Source organism: Sesamum indicum, linkage group LG15, assembly GCF_000512975.1.
Source record: "Sesamum indicum cultivar Zhongzhi No. 13 linkage group LG15, S_indicum_v1.0, whole genome shotgun sequence".
In the NCBI taxonomy this organism is placed as follows: Eukaryota; Viridiplantae; Streptophyta; class Magnoliopsida; order Lamiales; family Pedaliaceae; genus Sesamum; species Sesamum indicum.
The window spans coordinates 4686716-4711520 of NC_026159.1; the positions used below are offsets into that span (position 1 = coordinate 4686716).

The 24805-nt window shown below is 33.0% G+C and overlaps 2 protein-coding genes across 3 annotated transcripts; both read right to left on the reverse strand.

Moving 5' to 3' along the window:
* LOC105177879 (MADS-box transcription factor 23) lies at nucleotides 1047-9737 on the reverse strand. Of its 2 annotated transcripts, none has more exons than XM_011101163.2 (8): nucleotides 9359-9737; nucleotides 3829-3907; nucleotides 2079-2140; nucleotides 1894-1993; nucleotides 1765-1806; nucleotides 1599-1682; nucleotides 1356-1510; nucleotides 1047-1228 (listed from the first exon to the last, which is right to left on the reverse strand). In XM_011101163.2, exons 1-8 carry the CDS (start codon nucleotides 9538-9540, stop codon nucleotides 1225-1227), a joined length of 708 nt encoding a protein of 235 aa, XP_011099465.1. In that variant the 5' UTR covers nucleotides 9541-9737; the 3' UTR covers nucleotides 1047-1224. The 2 variants fall into 2 exon arrangements, with proteins under 2 accessions (XP_011099465.1, XP_020554646.1); XM_020698987.1 differs by having other exon boundaries at nucleotides 1641-1682; nucleotides 9359-9735.
* LOC105177880 (uncharacterized protein At4g22758-like) lies at nucleotides 14716-15910 on the reverse strand. Its single transcript, XM_011101164.2, has 2 exons — nucleotides 15334-15910; nucleotides 14716-15156 (listed from the first exon to the last, which is right to left on the reverse strand). The coding sequence occupies exons 1-2, from the start codon at nucleotides 15614-15616 to the stop codon at nucleotides 14984-14986; spliced, it is 456 nt and encodes a 151-aa protein (XP_011099466.1). The 5' UTR covers nucleotides 15617-15910; the 3' UTR covers nucleotides 14716-14983.

The following is a 24805-nucleotide window of genomic DNA, read 5'->3' on the forward strand; positions in this document are numbered from 1 at the left end:
TCAAGCGGATTACTTGCTAATCTGCTCACAAGAGAATCGCGATTTTAGCTGAAATTGGATGTAGAAGACCCAATTACTAGGCAATTGCATTGGCATTCCGTTATTGTTTGACAAAACCCTAGTCTAGAATTGATTTATTCCAACCCCATCAAGTAAGAAACAAATACTACTACAATTACGTGATTTTTGCCCTTTTCTACTGTAAATAAATATATATTTTTAACGATAAATGGGAAGTATTTGATTGAATAGTTGACCTGGGTCAATTAGTAAAATTTAATTCAACTAAACTTTTTCGGGGAATTTGTTTTTAATGAACACCAAAGTTGAGAAAAATACGTAAATTGCACTACAAAAAAAAAAAAAAAAAAACAGAAAATGAATTCTTCCCTACGCTCTAATTATTATGGCACAAAAATGATGATAATTTTTTTTGAGGAATAGTGATGAATATCATTAATAAAATCGAACCAGAAACACAGTACAGACCCAGAACGTAGTGTCATTAAGCCAACACAGGGTAAAGAATCGAGATTTATCCACTGCACTCACCTCTTGCACTACCTGCAGAACCTATTCTTCAATACCTTGATTGCCAAACCGATAAACTTTGCCACAGGATGAATTAGTATTCGCATGTATTTTTTATTTTTAACTATGATTATTAATTATAATGAAAAGTTATATTTTTTTTTGGGGGGGATAGAACCATGTAGTACGTAGCATGGACTGGGGACCTTTGAAATGGGAGCTGGCTTTTATTATATATATATCCTTCATATATGCATGAGTAGATTATTATATAACATATATAGTTGTAATTAATTTATTATTAATGTTATTTCAGATAGCAAATAGTTTAATATTCAATATCTGTAACACGTTGATGTTTGTGTGCAGATTAATTGACCGTATCATAGTGTGAAGAACCACAATTCTTGTCCTCTATTCTCAACCGTGACTTGTTTTCTGCATAATTCTTGTCCTCTATTATTTTGAAGCATTTTAATTATGATTATCGATCAGAATGCATATGGCCAGACAAATGAAACATATGATATTTGCATTCAAAAGCAGTTGAAATCCAAGCAACTATGTATAGAAATCCTCCAAATGCAGTTCAACTCCAAACAACTGTAGAAATCCCTCTGCGCTGCTCAATCTCTCCTGGTATTAGCTGTGCCCACATCCTTAGTTGTATACAAGCTGACATCCAATGCGACGTTACCTGTAATAAACCATTACGTACTGATCATACATCAAGTCACGACAAAAATTTCTAAGCAATTGCTATGTCCTGGAGCAAACAAGAGATGTCTAAAATGTTATTAGATCAATATACATATGTATGTTACCTTGATTTGTTCGCTCTCGTTTGTGTCTCCATATCTTGGACTGCAGGCGGGCTCAGTTGAAGCTGGATCGGTGATTGCAGCTGTGTGCTAATCGTGAAACCAAACGGAAGAAAGCCGGTTGTGTTTGCTGCGATATGGTCCTTTGCGCCGTAAGCCTGAGTCAGAATAGAACTCAGCGCAGGTAAGGCGAAAATTTGATATATACCTCTAGTTTCTGGGATGCCACAGACACTACCATAATACCTTTCGATTCAATTCCATATTTTCTTGTTCGATGTATTTTACCTTCTTATAGAGCTCAACGTTCTGTTGATGGATGAGATTTCCCTGAATAAATCCGAACGCAGCATTTTTAAGTTTAACACTATCCAGTAGCTGAATCATTATGGTTGATGATCATTAGACATACCTTTCTGGTCAGTTCTTGAATCTCAGCAGTTAGTATCTGTTCCTGTGAGGACAGAATACCATAATTCAGAAGTGTAAGAACAGCCAGAACAGAATTCTAACAGAAAAAAGCATATTTAGGATGAGTGACCTTCTTCATACGAACGCCTCGCAGACTCATTTCCAGCTGATTTTCTAATCGTTGCAGGTCTTTGACGTTCAACCCATAAAGTTCTTCCCCCATCAGTTTCCTGACTTGTATTGAGTGTTAAAAATTGAATCAAAGCTCAGAGAAGAAGTAGTATCTCTGTACAGTGGAAGTAATCAAGACTCTACCGATGATTTTCTTGCAAATCCTGTAACTGTTGCCTTAGAGTTGCAGCCTCCCTTTGCCAAAACTAGCACGTATAATTGCAAAGATCAGGCATACATTATCCACTCCTTCTCACAAATACAAACCATGCACTAAAGTAAATAAAAACTAAGTAGAAAGATTCTAACACAGCTTATGAAGGTAACATGATATAAAGCACTAGACAACTACTTCCCCATCATCAATCTCGGAATAGAGTTGTATGAACTAACTTCTACTATTAAAGAGCAACCTTACTGTCGGAAAATTCTCTTACATGTCCAACTTAGTTCGCGAATGTTTCCTCTGATTTCTTGGAGCTTAGGAATTCTCTTCTCTGTAATCTGATTGGCTAAGTGGTTAAGGTCTGTATATATTAACTTACCTTCAATTGTGTGTTTGAGTCTCAAGTAGGAACAGGCAAGCTCCTCTTTAACTTGCAGCAAATTGAACCAGAGAAATGAAAATAATAGCATTTAAGAGCAGCAATTCTTCTGACAAGGAGATTGAAAGAAATCAATGTATACGTACTAAGGATGAGTTCATCATTAAATCAATGTGTCTGACAAATTTCATTTTGATTTCCTAACTAATCAATTTGGCAGAAAATAGAACAGTGGTGTGTGAATTTCTACTATTTGTTGATTTTCTACCATATATTTACACTTCATTACTCTACCAAACGTAATGTTCATGGAACGTAGTTTTCGTTTATCACGTCCATGACTTAAGGCACTTGCGCCCATAAATTGCACAAACTGGATTTTATATCCTATCTGAAACTGCTGTTTTATAATTTAGCTGTTCGTACATCATTAATTTTTGGCCAGAAATACTGTCTAATCAAGACAAACGAACCTATGTCTTTTAATGGAACTATGTTGGCCACATCAGTCCGAATGGTTTTAATTAGACAACCTCAGTCATCCACTGTTTATCCAAGAATATTCTGATCCCTGTGGTTTTTTGCCAGCCCTACCATTATGATAATCAACCAAAAACGAGAGAGTTACCAGAAAAAGGATCATCTCAGGACCAGAATGTCTGTAGAAATAGTGAAAGAATTATGAAAGATGGACCGATTCTTGCTACAACTGATATCTGAAGACGGCAGAAAATTCTCGTTAACTCGTCAGTTGAGAAGCCATGCACATGCTTCTACTCTAAATAGTTGCCGTCTTGAATTTTCTATTCTAAATGCTACATTGCATTGATTTTTTCTATTTCATTTAATATGTACACGCGCTATGTACAAAATTTTTGCTAATTAAATAAAATAGATTGATATAATTTTATACACATTGCATGTATATATTAGAAGACAGCGAAGTCAATCCTCTTAGAAATTATAATAGCAGGGTTTCTGGACATGATATATCAGTAGAACATCCCAAGTGGAGTTGCATTCTCAGTAATCAGGTTGTACTAATTAAAACTCTTGGCCACCTAGAGACAGGATTCATCTGCTCTTCACCCCTTTCATCTGCAACTTAATTATATTTGATTTTTGCATCCTTACAGTATTTAACCTTATTTGCTAAACCTGTCGCTACTGTAATAGTTCAGAAAATCTGTTGCTTGATATTATTCGTGTACATTGTTTCCTAGGATCAAACATGGGGACAGTCGAGAAGAATATATACTACTTACTATATATATATATTACGAATCGAAATAAAATTAGGATATCATCACGAAGAATATTAAGGTGCAAATTTAATAGTAGAATCATACCTTGATCTCGGACCCGGGATTAAGCAGCTGATGGTGTGCTTCTTTGGCTTTAGTGTATCGGTCGATAATTGATTTCATGCTGATGACAACATTCAAGATTGGGGAAATTATGTCAAGATTAATTTGCAGATCTTCCAATGCATAAATATAGACACAGGCCATGGAGAAAATCAGGAAAAATGTTTTATGTTCAACTGTTAAGATTGATACTGGAAATGTGCAAATGATACTAATTTTATTAGTAATTTTGTCACAACAACATTATCTATGTATGAAAATTATAACGTTGTTACATTCTTAGTTTGAATTCAGACCTTGAAATAACAGTCACCAATATATATGTATAATGCTCGACAGTGGAAAAAAGTTGATATTGATATATATAACATATATATTTATATATAGGTATGCATTAAGCGACAATAATTTTATAACGTATAAAAATTTAATCAAAACAAAAATTACAAGAAAGTTATGAGTACATGTCTAATAACAACTCAGTAACAATAAAAATATTGTGAATATATATGTTCACCGTACAAATTAATACCATTAATTATTATTATATATACATTTTTTGTTAATAATTATTAATATCAATAACTTGCACAGAAATTTGTGATGACTAATTAATATATATATATATATATAATCAATGATAGTTTTGATCTTATTATTAATTTTTGTTTAATTGTCTTCCTTCTCATTTTTAAACTTTGAACTTAAATAATAACTAATTCAAGCACTCAACTTTCCAACTCTTAGAGAAGTTGATGCAAAAGTTAAGAACAAAGACTAGCTAATTGCCCATCAGAACTAGCAAGATCAATTTTCTATTATAGTACTTTTATTTTAAGGTTTTTAATTTACTCAAACCAACAAGAAAATGATCATTAATTAAATATGTTGGATCAATATGATCTGAACAAGCTTTTAGATGATAGGATTTTTTATGACTAAATAGAATCACAAGTCGTAACAACATAAGATCAAAAGGGATCGATGAGACGGCATCAAGGTATTTAAGGTTTCCGAATTTTCACACCCGAAGACATACACTCAACATCTAAAGTTAATCGGAATCTCTCTTGTAAGTTAGTGTAACACATACTATGCTATTCCCCCTCTTTTAAAATTACTTTAAAGGAGGGCTGTTACATACAGACGACCCATTATAAAATACTCAAATCTTAAATTAGAGAAGTGAATATTTTATTTTACCCTTAAATTTGACAATTAAAGGAAATCAAATAACAAATCTATTAAAAGATCATTCTTATATTAGTAAAATTATTTATATTTTGGGAAGGTGAATTTGTAATGTTTATATAGTTAAATATTAAAGGGTACGTGCATGTCATTTGAAGGTTTATTTCCAAATTCTTTGAGAAAAGTACACATGATTAATTTGATTGGAAGACTCAACATCTTTTATCACAATATACATCTTGTAAGTTTTATTTCTTTCATAATGTTCATATTTGTTAAGTATAGACACAATTAATTATCATAAATTAATGTTGTTAGTATATGTTTAATTAATTATGACATGATTTGTAATTTCTATAATGCTAAAGGTATATACCTTTATAAAGTTTTCACAATTTTATGATGTGTGTAATGTTCTTACTGATGGAGATGACCTTGTGATTTTTAAAATTGGGATGAATATGTATATATATATATATATATGTAATATTTATAATTGTAGATGTATTTTCTGTAATAGTACTATTTTTTATTTACCCACTATATCGCACTATATGTTTGTACCCCTACAAATTTAAAATCTTATTTTGAAGAGTATTTTAGTCAACATTTCGAATACTATTTCAATAGTATTTTAGTCAATAAAACGACTAAAAATAAAAAGAGAATATTAGCGATAAAAGGTTAAATGACTATATTGTAGTTAGGGATAATTATACTTTCTCTCCTAAAATTTAGTGTAATTATACATATATCTTCTCTGGTTTGAAAAATTACGTCTAATACCCTTAAGGTTTGCTTTCATCTAACGAATATATAGGTTTCTCCATTAGTCAAAATTCACTGAATTTTGTTGATATTAACAAAAAAAAAAAAGAATGAAAATAGATATTTGTCCTCAATTGACTTATTACTGATTTATTGCTGGTCAAACAAATCTTTTATAACTAAACTATCTTTATAACGGTAAATCCTCACATGCATTAATGCATGAAAATGTATAAGAGTAATGTGATCATAAAAAAATTTATTTAATTTGCAATAAATCAGTAATAAGTCAATTTGGGGTAAATATAATTTTCTATTCATTTTTTTTGTTAATATTATCGAATTCGGTGAATTTTGAATAACGAAGTGACTTATTTTGTTAGACGGAAACAAACTTTAGAAGTACCAAATATAATTTCTAAACCACATAAACTTACGCATAATTACATCAAACTTTAGGAGATTCAGAAAGTGTACTTATCCCTTATGGAATATGTATCAAGTGATATGTTTATTCTGTACTCACTTAAATTATTTTTATAATCTTAATAGCGACATTATTTATAATTAAGTAAATATTGTTGTTACTAGCAATGTATAACTAACGGTAAAACAATTATACATAAAGCTATTATTATAAATAATTAGTAACACAAATTAGACTTGAAGTAAAAGAAATCAAACTTCCATATGTCTGAATTCCGATGCAATTAATATAAGAAAGCTACTTCTCTCATGTTCGGACATTCATATTCAACCACAAACATATCAAATACTCAGTATTAATTAACCAAAGACTTATTATACTCCAATCAAAATCGGTAACAATTCCATCAATCAAAATTAAGTTTGAAACCACTCGATCACCATCCCCAGCTACTCTACCAAATTCTTACAACAACATAAAGCTAAAGTATTGCATATGTATCTTAGGTTTCTTAAAGTATTTGTCTAAACCAATCGCGCTCTTTGGTAGTGGCACTGTAGATGAAAAATGCAACCATCTTTTCATTGTTCCACTTTACAAGACAAATTAAAGACCCGCAGAAAGAATAATCCTTCAGTACTAGCAAGGGGATACAATGTTCCTACACATTATTATCTTTTACTTTTTAGTTTTTGTCTTAAACAATTATGTGGGGTTGTGTGTGTGTGTGTGTGTGTGTGTACAGATTAATCAAATCTAGCTATCAACGAGGTTTGTCTAAGTATAGGAAAATAAACTATCGGTGCAATACAAACGACGGTTGCCCTTGCCCTTAATTCACTTCAAACGACAGATACGAAGCATTCCTACTTGGTCAGAGAATTTGGCTTTGTTTTGTTTTTTTTTTTTTTTTTTTTCTTTGTTAGTAATATAATGAAGCTCTAAAACTCAGCCTTGAAAAAATAATCAAACTACTCGATATTTGATTTGAGATAGAACATGCTTTTTGAGCTGCATTCATTAGTTTAATAAATAAAACTCAAATTTAGATTTTCGTTTGGAAATTTATAATTTTAGTTATGTAATTTAAGGGCTTGTATTTTGTTTTAGACGAATTAATTTTTTGCAATTTAATCCTGTAACTTTAAAATTTCGACAATTTTAGTCAAATTATATGTGATTTGTATAGGACCCAAGTGAATTACAATTGTAGTCCTGTACATCAATTCGTGTAGGACCAAAATGTCAACCCCTAGTTACAGGACTAAAATTGCATTTTTCTTCTTTTTGTTTGATAAGTTTTCAAGTTTGATTTGATTACTAAATAATAATAAAATATATTTAAAAACATCAAACCATTCAAGTTTGAGTTCGGTTCAACTAAAGTTCTTTAGAACTTGATTTGATTAATAATCAAATCAAACTCAAATATTATTTTTCGAGCTACAGTTATTCAAACAAGCTCGATTAATAATGCACTAAAGTCGATTCACCTTATTATAGCCCTACCTTCACTTAATAATTTTCGGAAAATAGATACAGGGAGATTTTGTAGTACTATGAGAGGAGCTTTAAAGATAAAAACCATATATAACGGGTTGTTCCCGTGTCTGGATAAGGAATATGTATTGGTAGTCATGTAATAAACTTTGTCCAAAATTTCTAAGTCCGACAATCTATGACTAGCATTAGATACAACAAACATTAAATATTTAAATCTCTTGCTGATTAACGATTTAAATTGTTTGAAGGGATGGTCATTACTTCAAGTGATCATTGTCAAAATCACACTAATTTTTGTAGGTTCTTAGTTCAAATCTTCGTTGCCACACATTCAAAAAAGAAACATGGGATTGATGATTAAGGAATTAGAGAATATATATTACCTTAACTAATTGAGTGTGCGAGTTAGAAACTGTAATAAATTAATTAGAAGTTAGAACTGTCTTTTCTTATCTAAAAAATTAAGTTACTACTTTTCAAGAGATTACTATTTAGGACAATTAATAATTAAATGTTAATTACATATATACAGATCAAACAGGTATCTATTTCATTGTATTAGATTTTCCAACTAAGTTGAAGACATCAGTTTCATCACAAGAACAGTACAATTTAATAACTCTTACAATCTTAAATTATATATGTGTATATATATATATATATATATATATGTAGAGAGACAGAGAGAGTGAGTAAAATCATCATGAACAGCAGACATATATACATGGGAGCAAGTGAAGATCATATTCCTAATTAGTTACAGTACTACTAAGATAGAACTCCAAGCGCTATATGTCAGTCCTGTATATATATATCCTTCTCTCTCTCTCTATATATATATATGATCAAGACAGAAATCATAATTATATAAGTTAAAGATTATATTATGATGAGATTCTTTCACTATGTTTGTGGAAGCTACGCAATATTTCCCTTAAGAAATTCGGAGTAATTCACAACATTTGGTGGCAGCATATATATATATATAGAGAGAGAGAGAGAGAGAGCTTTAGACTTCAACAATGATAGAGCAAAACCTTTTGCCTACCTCAAAGAACTCATTGGACCACTACACACAGAATATAAGTACAACCTAAGACCACGCCCTACTACCAAAACAAGAATATATATATAGGATATAGCTCTAGCTAGTGGCATTTTGATCGAACTATATATGTCGTTTCTTGTTTCATAAAAGTACTATAAACCATGATTAATTATCAAGATTCCAACATTATTATCTTCGAGCATATTTTGGATCTTATAGTACTCATATATATATAGATGCATGTAATAATTATGGTCAAGAAACACACGCGCCCAATCTTAATTGAATTCTTGGATCTCTTGATGCCATGCAACATGGAATTTTGACCTAAATTCGATTTCAACTCAATATACATAGTTGACTGATTGGGAAAACAAAGTAGAAATTAGATGAGCATTCTTCAGACAACAATATATTATATCTAGTACTTAGAACGAAAACCCTATTTCACATATGATTTTAATGTAAAATTTAAGTAATTATGAAGTATTTATACATATAATTTGATCTGCATAACATGAATAAAATCAATATCCTCTTTTTTTTTTTTTTTTTAAGGGAAGAGGGATTCAAACCTGGTACTTGAAAATTCGTAAAGTTTTCCGGTGCTGGAAAAAATGATGACTCCAACTTCTGCATCGCATAAAATGGCGAGCTCCCTGGCCTTCTTCAACAGCCCGCTCCTCCTCTTGGAGAACGTAACTTGTCTGCTGGTAGAGTTATCGATTCTTTCGATCACAATCTTTCCCCTTCCCATTTCTCACCACTAAGATTTCTAGGGTTTTTTCTGCCGAATACACCGTCAGATCTCAAAAACCCTAATTAAGGTTAATTAAGCTGATTTGGGGAGAGGTAGCTAAGAATGGAGAAAGAAAGAAAAGGCAAACCTTTTTTGTTTGAGCTTAGGAATAAAGAGTGGAATTTGATTGGGTGGAAGAACGTTTGTGATGATAGAGAGAAGGTAGGTATCAAAGTCAAGCCCATTTTATAGGCCAAAAGTGGTATTGTTTATGAGAAAGTAGTAATATAGAGTTTGGATTCCCAAAAAACCATTTGAAAATTGAACTACAATGGTGAAGAACTCGAGGACCGATTAGTAATTTAAAATAAAAGTAGCAAGGGTAGTTTGAGTGGCGCCGTCGCCTTATAAATCACTGACACGTGGGGAATCTAAACTCTTTCCTTAATATTTCTATAAGGGGAAACACTTTATTCCCAGTTAAGTAACTTTAAACCTTAAACTGACGATGAAAGCTTTGGACAGCCACTTCGCAGTTTTTGACTAGTTTTGGGCATTTTCACGTGACCCCAGCTTCATTCAATCTCCCAACTCTCAGTTTACAGCTACTTCATTACTCTTTTTTTCTTTTTTTTTTCTTCTTAAAGGGAAAAAGAAAAAAAAATTAATCCTTCCACACTTTATTGAACTTCGCTTCGGTACCAAACTAGTGGTTTAATTATTTTTTAGTAGATCGATTTTAATGAAATAGTACGAAAGCTTGCAATCCTTCGGGAGAAAATAAAATATGTAATTAGAAGGAATATGGATTTTCGTCATAGTTAATTATGTGTAGTTAAAAGTTTAAAATTAAGGTGAATATTAATTAGTTATGGTTGTGGAATAATAATTAATTATTATTTTTGTAAGTGAGGTTAAAATATTAATCTCAACTAAAAAATATATTTCATCCATAGGTAAAACTACGATGAATGTTGATTAATCGTGTCAAAAATTTAAATTTTTATATCAATTTTATTTGATCAAGGTTGATAGTACTAATTTGCCAGGAAATGACCTATTTTTTTGTAGAATCATAATTTTTATATGAAATCGATTCTAATAAAATTTCAAAGCAACTCATGCCTACAAGTTATGAATATTCCTCATTTAACCATTTTACCTGTTTTTCACCATGAATTGATGTTCTTTTCAATCTAAATTTAAGTGTTAGGTGTGATACTAATGAGAAGTCTCTCCAACACCCGTCAATGAGGTATAATTTAGTTGTTGAAAGTGAGTCTCATGATCAGAAAGTTATGAATTCGAGTCCCATCAAAGTGTGTGTACGTATTAATCTACTTTAACAGTAGTTATTTATCTACTGTAATAGTATTTAGCTGTTACATATTTGACATTGATAAAAATATTCTCACAACTTTAAAAAATATTATCACTTTCAATTCTTCTGCCAACTTATCTTATGAAATTTACGAAAAAAAATCAATTGCAAATCACGTGATAATTTTTCCTCTATTCTGAAAAGATATTGATCACGTAATTTACAGATAATTTTTTATGTTAATTTCCTAAATTACCAGAAGTTGATAGGGATCGAAACTAATGCAAGTTTAAAGCAATAGAACTAATATTTAGAATTTTATAGACAATGAAAGTGCAGAGTAAAAAATAATTGGAGTATTTATTAATAAGTGGATGGAGAGTCGTACTTTGTTATTTGGGGTGAAAAGTAATGAGTGGGGGTAGCAACTTGGTGATGTTTTATATTTATATATTTCACTTTACTTTAGAAGTACATATTTGTTTTTTTCTTCTTTATAAATATGGGGAGTGCAATTTCTCGATCCACGCTCTTGAAACAATCATTATATTCAAAATTAGTGTCTGGAAAGAGGGGTTACTATTGGTTAAGACCACGTGAACAAGATTTGGTAAACCAATAAGAATCTTATTAGTTTGGAAATAAAAACTGGATCCTTGGATTAAGGAGGGCTCCAAGACCAATGGCCTCAATTTTCATGCTTGCAGACAGGTGTCAATGATCAGCAAATGATAGAAACCTTGTCCAGGATTGGAGTTGGGCAACTTTTATCGCCCCCAACGGTGGAAATGTCGACACTTTTCTGACTCATATATAAAATTCAATCAGGCAAGGCAAGGGAGATATGCCTTTTTTGGAATGGGGGAGGTATGTTCCTTTTCATGATCCATCTCATTCCCCCACATCCCCTCATATATTTACTTAATTCTACTCCTCTCTACCAATTTATTTTTATTTCAAAAACACAACAATTTTCTACAATTTGAGGTTTTTAAATCACTTTTGAAAAAATTATAATTACATGTATTGAGATTTGACATAATTTTAAATCACTGTTAGGTGGACCTTACTATTTTACCCTAATTGTAATTTTTTAACAAAAATTATTTGAAAAATTAAAGATAAAAGAAAGTTGAGGATGCATAAGATAAATAGTCCATATAAGGTCAAACAAATCTTTTTCTAACCAATCTACCCTTATATATCTTCACATACTAATGCATATGAGAAGGTATATCATTGACTTTATAAAGGTAGTTTAGTTAAAAAAAATTATTTGACGTGCAATAAGTCAATCGATGAGGTAAGTATGGATTATTATTTAACTTTTTGCTAATATCAGCGAATTCGATATACTTTGACTAATTGAAGGATCTATTTGTCTATGAAAACAAATATTTGAGGTACTAAATATAATTTTTCAAACTCCAGAAAATCTACGTATAATTATACCAAACTTCAGAGAATAATGTGATTATTCCTCATTTTATTTAATATTAGAAGGATATTAATAATTTTTTAAATAATAAAAAGTATGTCCTAATTAGATCCAGTAGGTCATCTTGTTTACCCATTTTTTGAAGTCAATTTTGCAAAGACATAGACAAATTAATTACTAGAGACAAACCAAGTAAAAAATATCTTGAATTTGTTGTTTTATGTATGGCCAAACAAATAACAACTTCAGAAATGTGCCAGAACACTACCTTAATTTGATAGAGTTCATATGATGACACTTTTTCAGTTATTCCTTCTTTTTGTTTTTTTTTTAATAATATTGTAGAGGGTATATATATATATTGTTGTGTGGATGTTGTGATAAGATTAAAATATCATAAATAAGTTCGAGGTCATGGATTTGAGTCACATCAAATACATGGGTATTAATTTGTCTCACTTTATATGAATGTTTGCATTAAATTTATTGAACTATTGTAATTTGTTACTATTTATAGACATATTGATATATTAATTGAATCGATGTATTAGTTAAACAAAATATTATAGAGGGTGAACTAATTACGGCTGTAAAGCTATCCAAGCTGCATTAATCCTCATAATTTACGTCCCACTATCAACTAAAATATTTACCTCCACCTTTTTGATTTATTAAAAATTGGATTAATTAGAACATTCTTTTTAACGATTTGGTGTAGTTACACATAGTGTCTTATGTGATTTAAGAAATTATATTTAATACCCCCAATGTTTGTTTTTGTCTAATAAATAGATCCATCCATAGTCAAAATTTATTAAATTTGCTGATATAAGCAAAAAAAGTTGATATGAAAATCCATATTCTCTCGATTGATATATTAATTACTCACTTAATGCAAGTCAAATAATTTTTTTCTGATCAAAATACTTCCTCACATGGTCAGAAAAATTTGTGTGACCTGCAATAGGTTAGTAATAAATTAATCGAATGTAGATTCATTTAATATTTTTTATATCAGCAAATTTAATAAATTTTAAAATTTATTTATTAAACAAGAATAATTATAAAAAATATCAAATATATTTTATCAAACTACAGGTATAATTAATACAAAGCTAATGGGTGAATAATGTAACCATCGCTTAAAAAAATCATCTACTTTTTACACTCTTCTTCGATGTCGCATGTCATAGTCTGAAGTCTAGTTCTCATAATAATGTGGTTACTGGGCTTACTGTATTGGACAGGAACCACATTCTTGAAATTGGATTGGTTCGAAATTTAAACTGCTTGCTGATGTTTTAGAACTGGTCAGTGTGTAATAGGATTCGCCTTTATTAGCATCCTTACAGCCACGTCGCCATTTATTATTTGTCAGGACAATTAACATTCTTTTTTGAATTGTAGTTTAGGGATAATTGCAATGTGGGCGACCATGTAATTCATATTTTTTTTGAATAATTATATATACATTCATTAAAAATATTGATATTATTTATATAAATTATTTTTATTTTTTTAAATTACACCCTCTAAATAAAACTCCATCATCATTACACAATTTATTCCTATTTTTTAGTTATCAGTGTTATTTTTTAAAGAGGTTGTTTGTATAAATAAATCATAAGTCAATAATGTAAGTGTCATTTTTTCCTAAAAAATATTAGTCCCCTGGTAATCTCACAACAAAGCAGATGGAAGGAAAAAATTAAAAAATTAAAAGTTGCAAAATTATTCCACATATATATAATTCTTACAGTTTTATGAAATTCCTCTTGACTCTTTGATTTTTGCTATCTAACGTTGTGGCAGAACAAACTCGAAATTGTTCAATAGAAGAAAGGGATAATTATGTTGTACTTGTCATGCATATGATTAGTTACCTTTATAAATTACACAATAATCACTTAATAAATTAATAATTAAATTAAATTAGGCAAATTCTGATTTAAATTAGATTTTTTTGTAGAAGGATTATGTTTTATACATGCACCACTAACAGAAAATAAGTCTTGCAATTCTCAAACTCCTGATATTATATTTTAATAAAATTCTACATGAAATTAAACGTAAGGTGGTCATACCCCAAAAATATAAAAATCATATTCATATCCTTGCACTAATCAATGGGTAGAAGACTCTATCCAACTCGTTCTTTTTCAGTATAACTTGAGGATTTTTCAAGTAGGATATGAAGAAAATTATCATGAATATTTATTGAGTATGAACTAAAGTAGGACAATATCTACCTATGGACAAGCCTACACTAAAGCTTTCCGTGATCAAAATGTAGCACAATGTATTAACATTTGAATAAGGGTAACAAATATTTGGCACGTCACATGTTTCAGCATAAACCTCTGTTTTTAAGAAACTCCGATTTCTTAGCATATATGCTTACTCTTAAAGAAAAACGAAAGATCAATAGAGGCAGCAAAGCCCTTTAATTTCTTCAATTTTTCACTCTCATTCACAAAACTATTCAAATTCACAATAAAACACATACTTCATTTAGTTTTGGATGATAATACACTTTTTCATGGAAATTTTTTATTCAAATCAAGTATGATTGAGTCAAAACTATTGCGAAGTAAGTGGGTCACTTTTTTTGAACTATACATCAATCACATGATAAATGTATTATGATTCATGTCTGACCAAACTCGATTCGAATTAGAATTTCCAGATGTTAACTTTCCTAATTAATGAGATAGAATCTTGAGAGTCAAAGAGTTTTGAAGCCACGTTCGCCATCCTCTCCCCTTCCGATCAGCCACTTGAGACCTCGCCTCTGTCATGTTTGGCTTGCTCTGATTCTTGCACAGCAGAAAGTTCCTCACTCCACGCGATCCTATTGCCTCCCAGGGCTTCAGTGCTGCAACCAAAATGTTATTAACAAAACAAAGTATTAACAACTTAAGAATATCCAACTGTTGATGATTGACGCACACCCTACTTCTCAAAAATAAAAAATAAGTGACAATCGTTCATACACCAAATGCACAAAACATGAGCCGCAGCATGAATTTAACAATTAATAAACTGACCATACCATCGAATCCAGCGTTCACAGGGTATATTACAAAACAATTGATATCAGAGCCAAGCACCGGAAGCCTGCCCTCACGGGCATAAATCTTCAAAGTTGTTTGAATCACCCCTGCAGCGTTATCATCTTCGTCCACAACAAATCTGATCGGTCCAGCGCTGCCAAAAACATTGATACTAATCAAGAACCTGTTGTTCTTGCTCTTGTCGTCCTTCTTCTTCTTCTTCTGCGTCAGCTTACGCAACAAGGCCTTGTCTGAAATACTTCTCCTCGTTTTTGTAGCCATACTAATTCTTACAATCAAGAAACGAACTATTTCAGGGATCAAGGCCGATGCATCGATAGTACCAGGATTGCTTTCCTGAATAGAAGTATGAATCGACAAGAATGAAAACAGTGATTGTTTCTACCATTCAAGCCGTGATTTGGGGCGAAAAGAGTACTATATATCAGAAAAAAGAGAAAGTTTTATTGGTGATGGGGATGAAGAAGGAAAAGGAGCTGAAAAGCAACTGGTAGTATTAGATTACTATGATTGATTGTTGGAGGGCAGTGGGTAGTTTGAGGGAGAAGTGCTAATTATATAGTGAATAATGTATTTATATATTTGAGAGGCGTGAAGGGGGAGGCTTTCAACTTGTGTAGGTAGTTTGAAAATGTGCAGCTAGTTTCAGGGCTCATCTTAGTGGCCAGGCTTTGCTGAAGGGGCAATTCTAGTATAGTATCCGGTTAGATTTGAAACAATAAGGATGTTTACGGTTCGGTAAACTAATCAAATTAAATTGAAAATTGGAAATTTGGTAAGCACTGAAATCCAATAAAAAAGTTCAGTTCCATATTCGATTTTTATTTTCTTCAAAGTTCAATATAATTTGATTTAGGGGTGCAAGATGAGTCGAGCCGACTCGCATTCAAGCTCGAGCTCTATACTTCCTGTTCGTGAGCTCGCAAGCCGGCTCGCATGCTCACACATTTTTTTAATAAATATTATTTAAGTACATATTTAATATTATATCAAATTTATATTCAAGGTGTACCATATATTATAATTATTAGTCAATATATCTCTTATTTTGATTTTACATAACAGTAAAATATGGTATATTTATTTATATCGTTTAAAAATAAGTTTAAGCAACAATTTAGTAAGTTTTGATACTACTTTTAAAATAAATATTTAAAATTCATCACAAATTAGAATTATTAGTTAATATCTCATATTTTAATTCTAGATTATATTAAATATAGTGTTTTAGTTTATAATCTAAAAATCAAGCTGAATCAACAATTTAGTACATTTCGATAATTTTTTAAGAATAAATATTTCATATAATGCATATGAATTTTATCGTTATAATTTTAATACCCACTACGAAAAAATAAATTTATTTTAAAATTCACCATATATATAGATTAGAATTGTTAGTCAATATCTCATATTTTAATTTTAGATGATATCAAAATATGGTATTTTGGTCTATATTATTTAAAAATAAACTTAATCAATAATTTAATACGTTTTGACAATTTTTCTGTAAATAAGTATTTAATGTAAGGCATATGAATTTTATTGTTACAATTTGAATCCGTTACAACAAAATGTGTTTATTCATTATATATTAGAAATATTCGTCCATATCTCGTATTTTAGTTTTAGATGATATTAAAATATGGTATTTTAGTTTATATTATTTAAAAAAAAGCTTAATGAACAATTTAGTACATTTTGATAATTTTTTGTAAATAAATATTAATGCATATGAATTTTATTATTATAGTTTCTGGAATGGGAGTAGGATAGGAGATGTGAAGATCATGTAGGAGGTAAGAAATCCATTGCAGCTCACAAACCATGGAGCCTAAGCTGCGGTATTCAGCCTGTGCAATGGAGCGAGCAAATGTGGATTGCTTCTTCATTTTCCAAGAGATCAATGCATCGCCCAAGTAGATATAATAACCAGTTAAGGAGTGTCTGTAGTCAACACATCCTGCTCAATTTGCTTCACAAAATGCTTCAAGGGAAATGGAATTAGAACGAGAGAAGAAGAGGCCCTGATCTGGAGTACCTTTCAGATAACGAACCAAATGAAAGGCTGCATCCAGATTCAAGCATGAGGGCCCTAGCTATTTGTAATAAGTGTTTATGCTTTCTTTCCACAACACAGGTATTGGTGAGGAAAGATGACAGGATGGAAATTGTTTGTGACTTGTGGTGCTTGAGGAAGGTCCAGGTTACTCTAGAGTAATCATCAACTATTGTGAGTACATAATGGCTTCCTGATAATGACGGTTGTTTATGAGGCCCCCAAATATCAACATGCAACAGATCAAAAGGTTTACAAGCGATTGACTCACTAGGAGGGAATGACCTTCTACACTGTTTGGCTAAGGGACAAATGGAGCAAACATGATCCTTGTTAGCAGAAATGGAACTCAATAGAGGAATATGACTAAGTACTAAGGCACTAGGATGACCTAAACGTTTGTGCCAAAGATCATACAGTTGACTAACAGAAGAAGAACAGGCCACATGGCTGATATTACGTTGAAAATTAGGAACAGAAACAAAGGAATTTTTATCCAGGTAGTAAAGCTTCCCCAGTTGTTTGCCTATTGCCAGGGTAGTCTTAGTCTCCAGGTCCTGCAACAGACATAGGGAAGTAAGAAACAGAAAACAATCGGACTGAGAGACAGGTAACAAGTTACGCTTGAAAGTAAGAACAAGAAGCAAGTTTTGGAGTGTCAAGTGGGTTGAGAGCTTAATGTTTCCAGATTCTGTTGTTGTAGCAATGCAATTATTAGGTAGGCTAATTTTATAGGAGATTGCAGGGTATTTACAGAATGGAACATGGTTGCATCACCACACATGTGATTGGTAGCTCCAGCGTCTACGATCCATGAGCCAATAAAATATCTACTCAATGTATTTGCATGTGTCATACCTGCCATTTCATCACCTTGGTCAAAATGAACTCGCATAGCAACAAGAGGTATCTTATTTTGGATAATTTTCAGTGCCTCCATTAAGTCTGCCGCAAGATTTCCTCCTAGAGTCACTGGCAATTCCTCAGAGTTTCCAACAGAATTCCCAGTATCCTCAATGGCTACGTATGTTCTTCCCCCATTTCTCCTCCGTTGGTCAGTGAGTTCTTTATACCACTCTGAAGTGCTATGAAGTTTGAAGCAATTTTCTTTGGTATGCCCTGTTCTGTGGAAATGATCACAGATCAAGTGTCATTTGTCAAGTGGACCTTTTCTCCTCATAATATTCTTAGGTCTTGAGCCATTTCTGTTATCATATGCTTTTCCCAGTGAAGTTGAAGTATCTGGAACTGCTGTTGAAGAACTTGCCATCTCAACTTGATATGAAGAAAGTAATCGAATGCACAATCTATATTGCAAAGTATATAGAGACATCATAAGGATGGCTCTGATACCATGTTGAGTTCAGAGAATATTGCCATGAAAAACCCAAAGCTATAACGAGAGATCAAATCATCAAAGTGTATGAATCTTGCATTGCAGATTATGAGCATGTGAATCTCTTAAATATGGCTCGCTCTGTACAGGCGGGAGAAAAAAAATTGAAGAAGAAAACCGTTCCCAACTAGTTGTTAACAACCCTTAACTACTAAAAACGTGAAATCACTTACAAAAGCGTACAAAATATGAAATATACAAAGAATGAACTAAGTATGTGAAGTTGGAGCTTGATTCCTGCATTCTGAACAGAGTCTATATTTGGTACGACAGTTTTTTACGACCTATTGTTCTCACATTTGGTACCGATCATGCCATGTTATATAAACCATATCAACCTTCTTCATGCTCACATATTTTAATAACGAACAACATGTATATATATATTAAATAACCAACAAAAATAATAAAAAATTATACTGCATGTAGTCAATAGTTTTTACCTAATTACAGACCTATGCATTAACCAATTACAAATATTAACGCAATGGCTTGAGTAGTCGCACATGTCAAACAAATGTTCATGTATATAGTGAGACTTGAATTGTGATCTTATAACGCAATGACGAAGCCTCACAATGTGATGGTCTAGTCTTTACATTAATTGTACAGAAAAAGAATCAATGCATAAAGTCTTTGTGAGTCATGTCTGATGATCACATAACAATAATGGTTCGATCGATCTTTCAAACTCATCGGTTGCAGGCCTAATTCAAGCCACAAGCCAGCATGTAGCCACCCCTATTTCTTCATTAATATACAAAGAACCCGAGCTACGATTGTGCAGTATTAGGTAGATATAGGCATTTAAGTAAACAAGAAGATAAATGAAAATAATTAAGAAGCTAAAACTCACTACAACTGACTTATTGATTCTACCTTTTTCAGTATAATTAATTGAACGGGTAAATTACGATGATAGTTCTTAAGATTAGGTTTAATTATAGAAATAGTTTTTACTTTTTGGTAAAATACATTTTGTTCTTTTGAACGATTTTTTAGGTAAAGAGTCTCGGAAAATCTCAAATGTGCTTCATTTGCTGTTCACATAACCAATTGTACAAAGAAAAGATTAAAAAAAAAAAAAAAGGACAACGTGGTTGGAACGGATTTAAATATTGGAACTTCCTCTGACATGTGAAAACATATACACATAATTAAATGGCACAGCTGTTTCTGTGACTCTTCTTTAGAAAGTGAATGATTTCTTTACTGGAAGGAGACATAGCTTTAACTTTTTGGAAGAGAGGTAAGTTTCATGAAGTAATTAAAATCCATTACAAGTTATAATACTAACTTTGTTAAAGGTTGAGGCGTCTTGTGTGATTTATATTTCTTGTCGCTTGGATTTTTACTGAAATGCCTTAGTAAATACAAAGCTAACCCAGTGTTGATTGTTTTCTGTTAACCATCCCATGTACTCATAGCATTTTGGATTTTGGTTTACTTTTTGAGCTCATGTTGCTTTTGAGCAGTATGGGTAGTTGAATTATCTTGAAAGTACTTTTCTATTTCTTTTTTGTTTTTCTTTTTAAGGAATTGAAGCCACTTTTCTGAATCAGGTAAATTGTAGGTATAAATTGCAGGAATTGAAGCGCAGGCGAAGAAAGAGGAAGAGTGGGAAGGAGAAGAGGAGAAGGAGGAGTCACCATCATTTAGATGATGATTCTTCTGATGATTCACGAGTGGGTAGGGGCAAAAAGCAGTCTGAGAAGAAGAGCAGGAAACATCGCCATGAAAAGGACTAGTTTCTACAGTGGGTGATATGTCTTGTGCTTTTAAGGTTCCTCTGAACTGCTGCTAAGTGTGCCTATTCAATCTTTAATCTGGTGGTTGATGAGCTTCTTGATAAAAAGCACTTTAGCTTAGTGGACAATGCATTAGTTTGGTGCATTTGCTGTTTTTTAATTTGATGTAATGTATCATTTTAATTGCTTTATTCTTCTGGTTGTAAGAATTCTGATATTTACTGAGTATGCTATGTGTGATTCCGACATGTGATCAGTCCTGTTAGTTGAAATATTGCAGTAATACTTTTGAATTTTATTGAGTTTAAAGTTGTTTTACTTGTTGGTTGTTATTCGATTCTTTGGGGGAAGCTTGCCTGTGGGCATCAAGAAGAGCTTAACTATTGCTGCTCTTTTGAACCTAGTGCTATTATTGGAGCAAAGAAGATTGCATCATTTTCCAGTGTGTTTTATATATGTAATTGTATTAGGGCAATGATGTGATTAATATTATCTAGTTTCTGGATCAACCTCTCTGAAAATCATGATCTGGTGTAGCAGGTTTCTGTTGAGATCATGATGTCAAGAAATATATTTTTATGTTTTCTAATCAGCTAATGCATTTCTATTTCAATTTTATCGACCACAAACTTGAGAAGTTTTGCTAAATGATATTCCCTCCTTGTTCCGACTTTTCCATTTCCATATTTATACGTCTTTTTTGGTATGAGTGTGTGTGAGTTTGAGTGGGGTGTGTGTGTGTCTGTGTCTGTGTCACAGTAGAACATGTTTTACTTTCATTTTGAACATAGAAGAAGTGAAGTGTTGTTTTTATTTCTACGCCAATGAATACCATCTGTGTTTTGTTAAATTGCCATTGTACTTCAATTTTTCTACACAACACTTTTTCTCGTGCAGAATGTCGCCTTAGTTTCGCCACATTTTATGCTTATTTACAGGGGGTGTGTGTGTGTGTGTGGTGTGTGTCTTTGTGTGCGGGGTGTGTGTGTTGTGTGTGTGTATGTGGGGTGCGAGTGTGCGTGTGCGTGTGCGGGGTGTGTGTGTGTGTGTGCGCGTGTGCGGTGTGTGTGTGTGTGTATGTGTGGAGTGTGTGTGTGTGTGCGTGCGGTGTGTGGGGTGTCTATGCTGTGTGTCTGTGTGCGGTGTGTGGGATGTGTGTTCAGTGTGTGTGTGTGCGTGCGGTGTGTGGGGTGTCTATGCTGTGTGTCTGTGTGCGGTGTGTGGGAGTGTGCGTGTGCGGTGTGTGTGTGTGTGCGCGCGCCCGTGTGCGGTGTGTGTGTGTGTGTGTGCATGCGTGTGCGGTGTGTGTGTGTGTGTGTTGCATGTGCGTGTGCGGTGTGTGTGTGTGTGTATGTTGTGTGTGTGTGTGTGTGTGTGCGTGTGCGTGTGCGGGGTGTGTGTGTGTGTGTATGTGTGCGTGTGCGGTGAGTGTGTGTGTGTGTGTGTGTGTGTGTGGTTGTGTGCGTGTGCGGTGTGTGTGTGTGTGTCACGGTAGAACATGTTTTACTTTCATTTTGAAAAGAGAAGAAGTGAGGTGTTGCTTTTATCTTCTACGCCAGTCATCTGTAGCGATGTGTGTGTGTGTGTCACTGTAAACATGTTTAAATTCCATTTTGAACATAGAAGAAGTGAGGTGTTGCTTTTATCTTATGTGCCAACGAATGTCATCTGCGTCTTGTTACATTTGCCATTCTCCTTCATTTTCTAAATCTTCATTTCTATCTAGACAACCCTTTTTCTCGTGCAGGATGTTACCATAGTTTCACAATATTTTATGCTCGTTATGGATATTGTGTGCGTGTGCGTGTGCAGGGTGTGTGTGTGTGCGCGTGTGCGGTGTGTGTGTGTATGTGTGGGGTGTGTGTGTGAGTGCGTGAGCAGGGTGTGTGTGTGTGTGCGTGAGCAGGGTGTGTGTGTATGTGTGGGGTGTGTGTGTGTGTGCGTGTGCGGTGTGCGATGTGTGTGTGTGTGTGGTATATGTGTGTGTGTGTGCGTGCGTGTCTGTGTGTGTGTGTGTTTGTGCGTGTGCGGTGTGTGTGTGTGTGTGTGTGCGTGTGTGCGTGCATGTGTGTGTGTGTGTTTGTGCGTGTGCGGTGTGTGTGTGTGTGTGTGTGCGTGCATGTGTGTGTGTGTGTTTGTGCGTGTGCGGTGTGTGTGTGTGTGTGTGTGTGTGTGTGTGCGTGTGTGTGTGTGTGCGGTGTGTGGGGTGTGTGTTTGTGTGTGTGTGTGTGTCACTGTAAAACATGTTTAACCTCCATTTTGAACATAGAAGAAGTGAGGTGTTGCTTTTATCTTCTGTGTCAACGAATGTCATCTGGGTCTTGTTATATTTGTCATTCTCCTTCATTTTCTAAATCTTCATTTCTATCTAGACATCTTTTTTCTCGTGCAGGATGTCACCATAGTTTCACAATATTTTATGCTCGTTACGGGTATTGTGTGTCTTTGTGGTCTATTTATGTTTTTTATAACATTTTTTTATGCTTTTATAGATGTTAAATCTCATTTTTATTTACCTGATATGAAAGAGTATATTTATTGAAATTAAGAGCAATAACAGGACAGGAGAAAGTAGATTGTCCCTCTTCTTTTTTCCTTTCAATATATCTTGTTAGCAAGAGTTGTCTTATATTGATTTACTTTCATAGAAGGGAGTTAGAGAAAATGAGTAGAGAATTGATAAAATCTGATAAATGCCTTGAGTGGTTATGATCTCCTAACCAATTCTTGAATTGGTTGGAAGCGACCACTAAAAAATGTTGTAGTTTTGAACTCTGATTTTGGTGCGTTTAGCCATTTTGATTTTCTTCCTGCTAATAGCGGTCTCTATAATTTTTACCCTTGAATCATATGGTAGTTTCTGTAGCATCACCTTGACTTTTGGGTACTCGCATGTAAGAGGGAGAATGCTCCTTTTGTTCAGAAACAATTAATTAGTTATATATGCTGTAGCGGATTCTTGACTCATGCTTGTGCTTACATATGGCTTACTGCTTATCAGGTAAAGAACTATCATTCACCTGCCCAAATTTCTGTTATTTTTCTGCCTTTCAGGTAATTATGGGCAGTTTCATACATATTTGTGTGGTAACAGTTTCCTAGTAATGTGGTTTTGGTATTGCAGAAACCAGGATATTAGGCCTATAAGTTGTTGGATTTGTGGTGTTGCTTGATAAATGGAACAACTGTTCTTGTGGCTCTTCTTTAGAAAGTGAATGATTCCTTTACTGGAAGCAGACACTAGCTTTAACTTTTTGGAAGAGATATAAGTTTCATGAAGTAATCAAAATCCATTAGTTTGGTTCATTTGCTGTTTTTCAGTTTGATGTAATGTATTATTCTAATTGCTTTGTTTTTCTGGTTGTAAGAATTATGATATTTACTGAGTATGTTATGTGTGATTCTGACATGTGATCGTTCCTGTTAGTTGAAATATTGCAGTAATGCTTTTGAATTTTATTGAGTTTAAAGTTGTTTTACTTTTTGGTTTCTATTCGATGTTTCGGGAGAAGCCTGCCTATGGGTATCAAGAAGCGCTTAACTATTGTTGGTCTTTTAACCCAATGCTATTATTGGAGCAAAGAAAATTGCAACATTTCCCAGTATGTTTTATATATGTAATTTTATTAGGGCAGTGATGTGATTAATATTATCTAGTTTCTGTATCAACCTCTATGAAAATTATGTTCTGGTCTAGCAGGTTTCTGTTGAGGTCATGATGTCAAGGAATATATTTTTATATGTTCTAATCAGCTAATGCATTTCTTTTTCAATTTTATCGACCACAAACTTGAGAAGTTTTGCTAACTGATATTCCCTCCTTGTTCCGACTTTTCCATTTCCATATTTACACGTCTTTTTTTGTGTGAGTGTGTGTGAGTTTGAGTGGGGTGTGTGTGTGTCTGTGTCTATGTCACAGTAGAACATGTTTTACTTCCATTTTAAACATAGAAGAAGTGAAGTGTTGTTTTTATTTCTACGCCAATGAATACCATCTGCGTTTTGTTAAATTGCCATTGCACTTCGATTTGTAAGTCTTTATTTTTATCTACACAACACTTTTTCTCGTTCAGAATGTCACCTTAGTTTCGCCATATTTTATGCTTATTTACAAGGTGTGTGTGTGTGTGTGTGTGGTGTACGTGTACGTGCGCGGGGTGTGTGTGTGTGTGTATGTGGGGTGCGAGTGTGCGTGTGCGTGTGTGGGGTGTGTGTGTGTGTGTGCGCGTGTGCGGTGTGTGTGTGTG

Bases quoted from the DNA above. Each gene is read 5' to 3' on its own strand.
- LOC105177879 (XM_011101163.2), bottom strand. From the start codon at position 9,540: ATGGGAAGGGGAAAGATTGTGATCGAAAGAATCGATAACTCTACCAGC. The intron at 2,141-3,828 runs GTATGATTCTAC...TATACGTGCTAG, and splicing joins ATCCCGGGTCCGAGATCAAG to TTTTGGCAAAGGGAGGCTGC. The intron at 1,994-2,078 runs GTAGAGTCTTGA...AATACAAGTCAG, and splicing joins GATTTGCAAGAAAATCATCG to GAAACTGATGGGGGAAGAAC.
- LOC105177880 (XM_011101164.2), bottom strand. From the start codon at position 15,616: ATGGCTACAAAAACGAGGAGAAGTATTTCAGACAAGGCCTTGTTGCGT. The intron at 15,157-15,333 runs GTATGGTCAGTT...TTTTGGTTGCAG, and splicing joins TGTGAACGCTGGATTCGATG to CACTGAAGCCCTGGGAGGCA.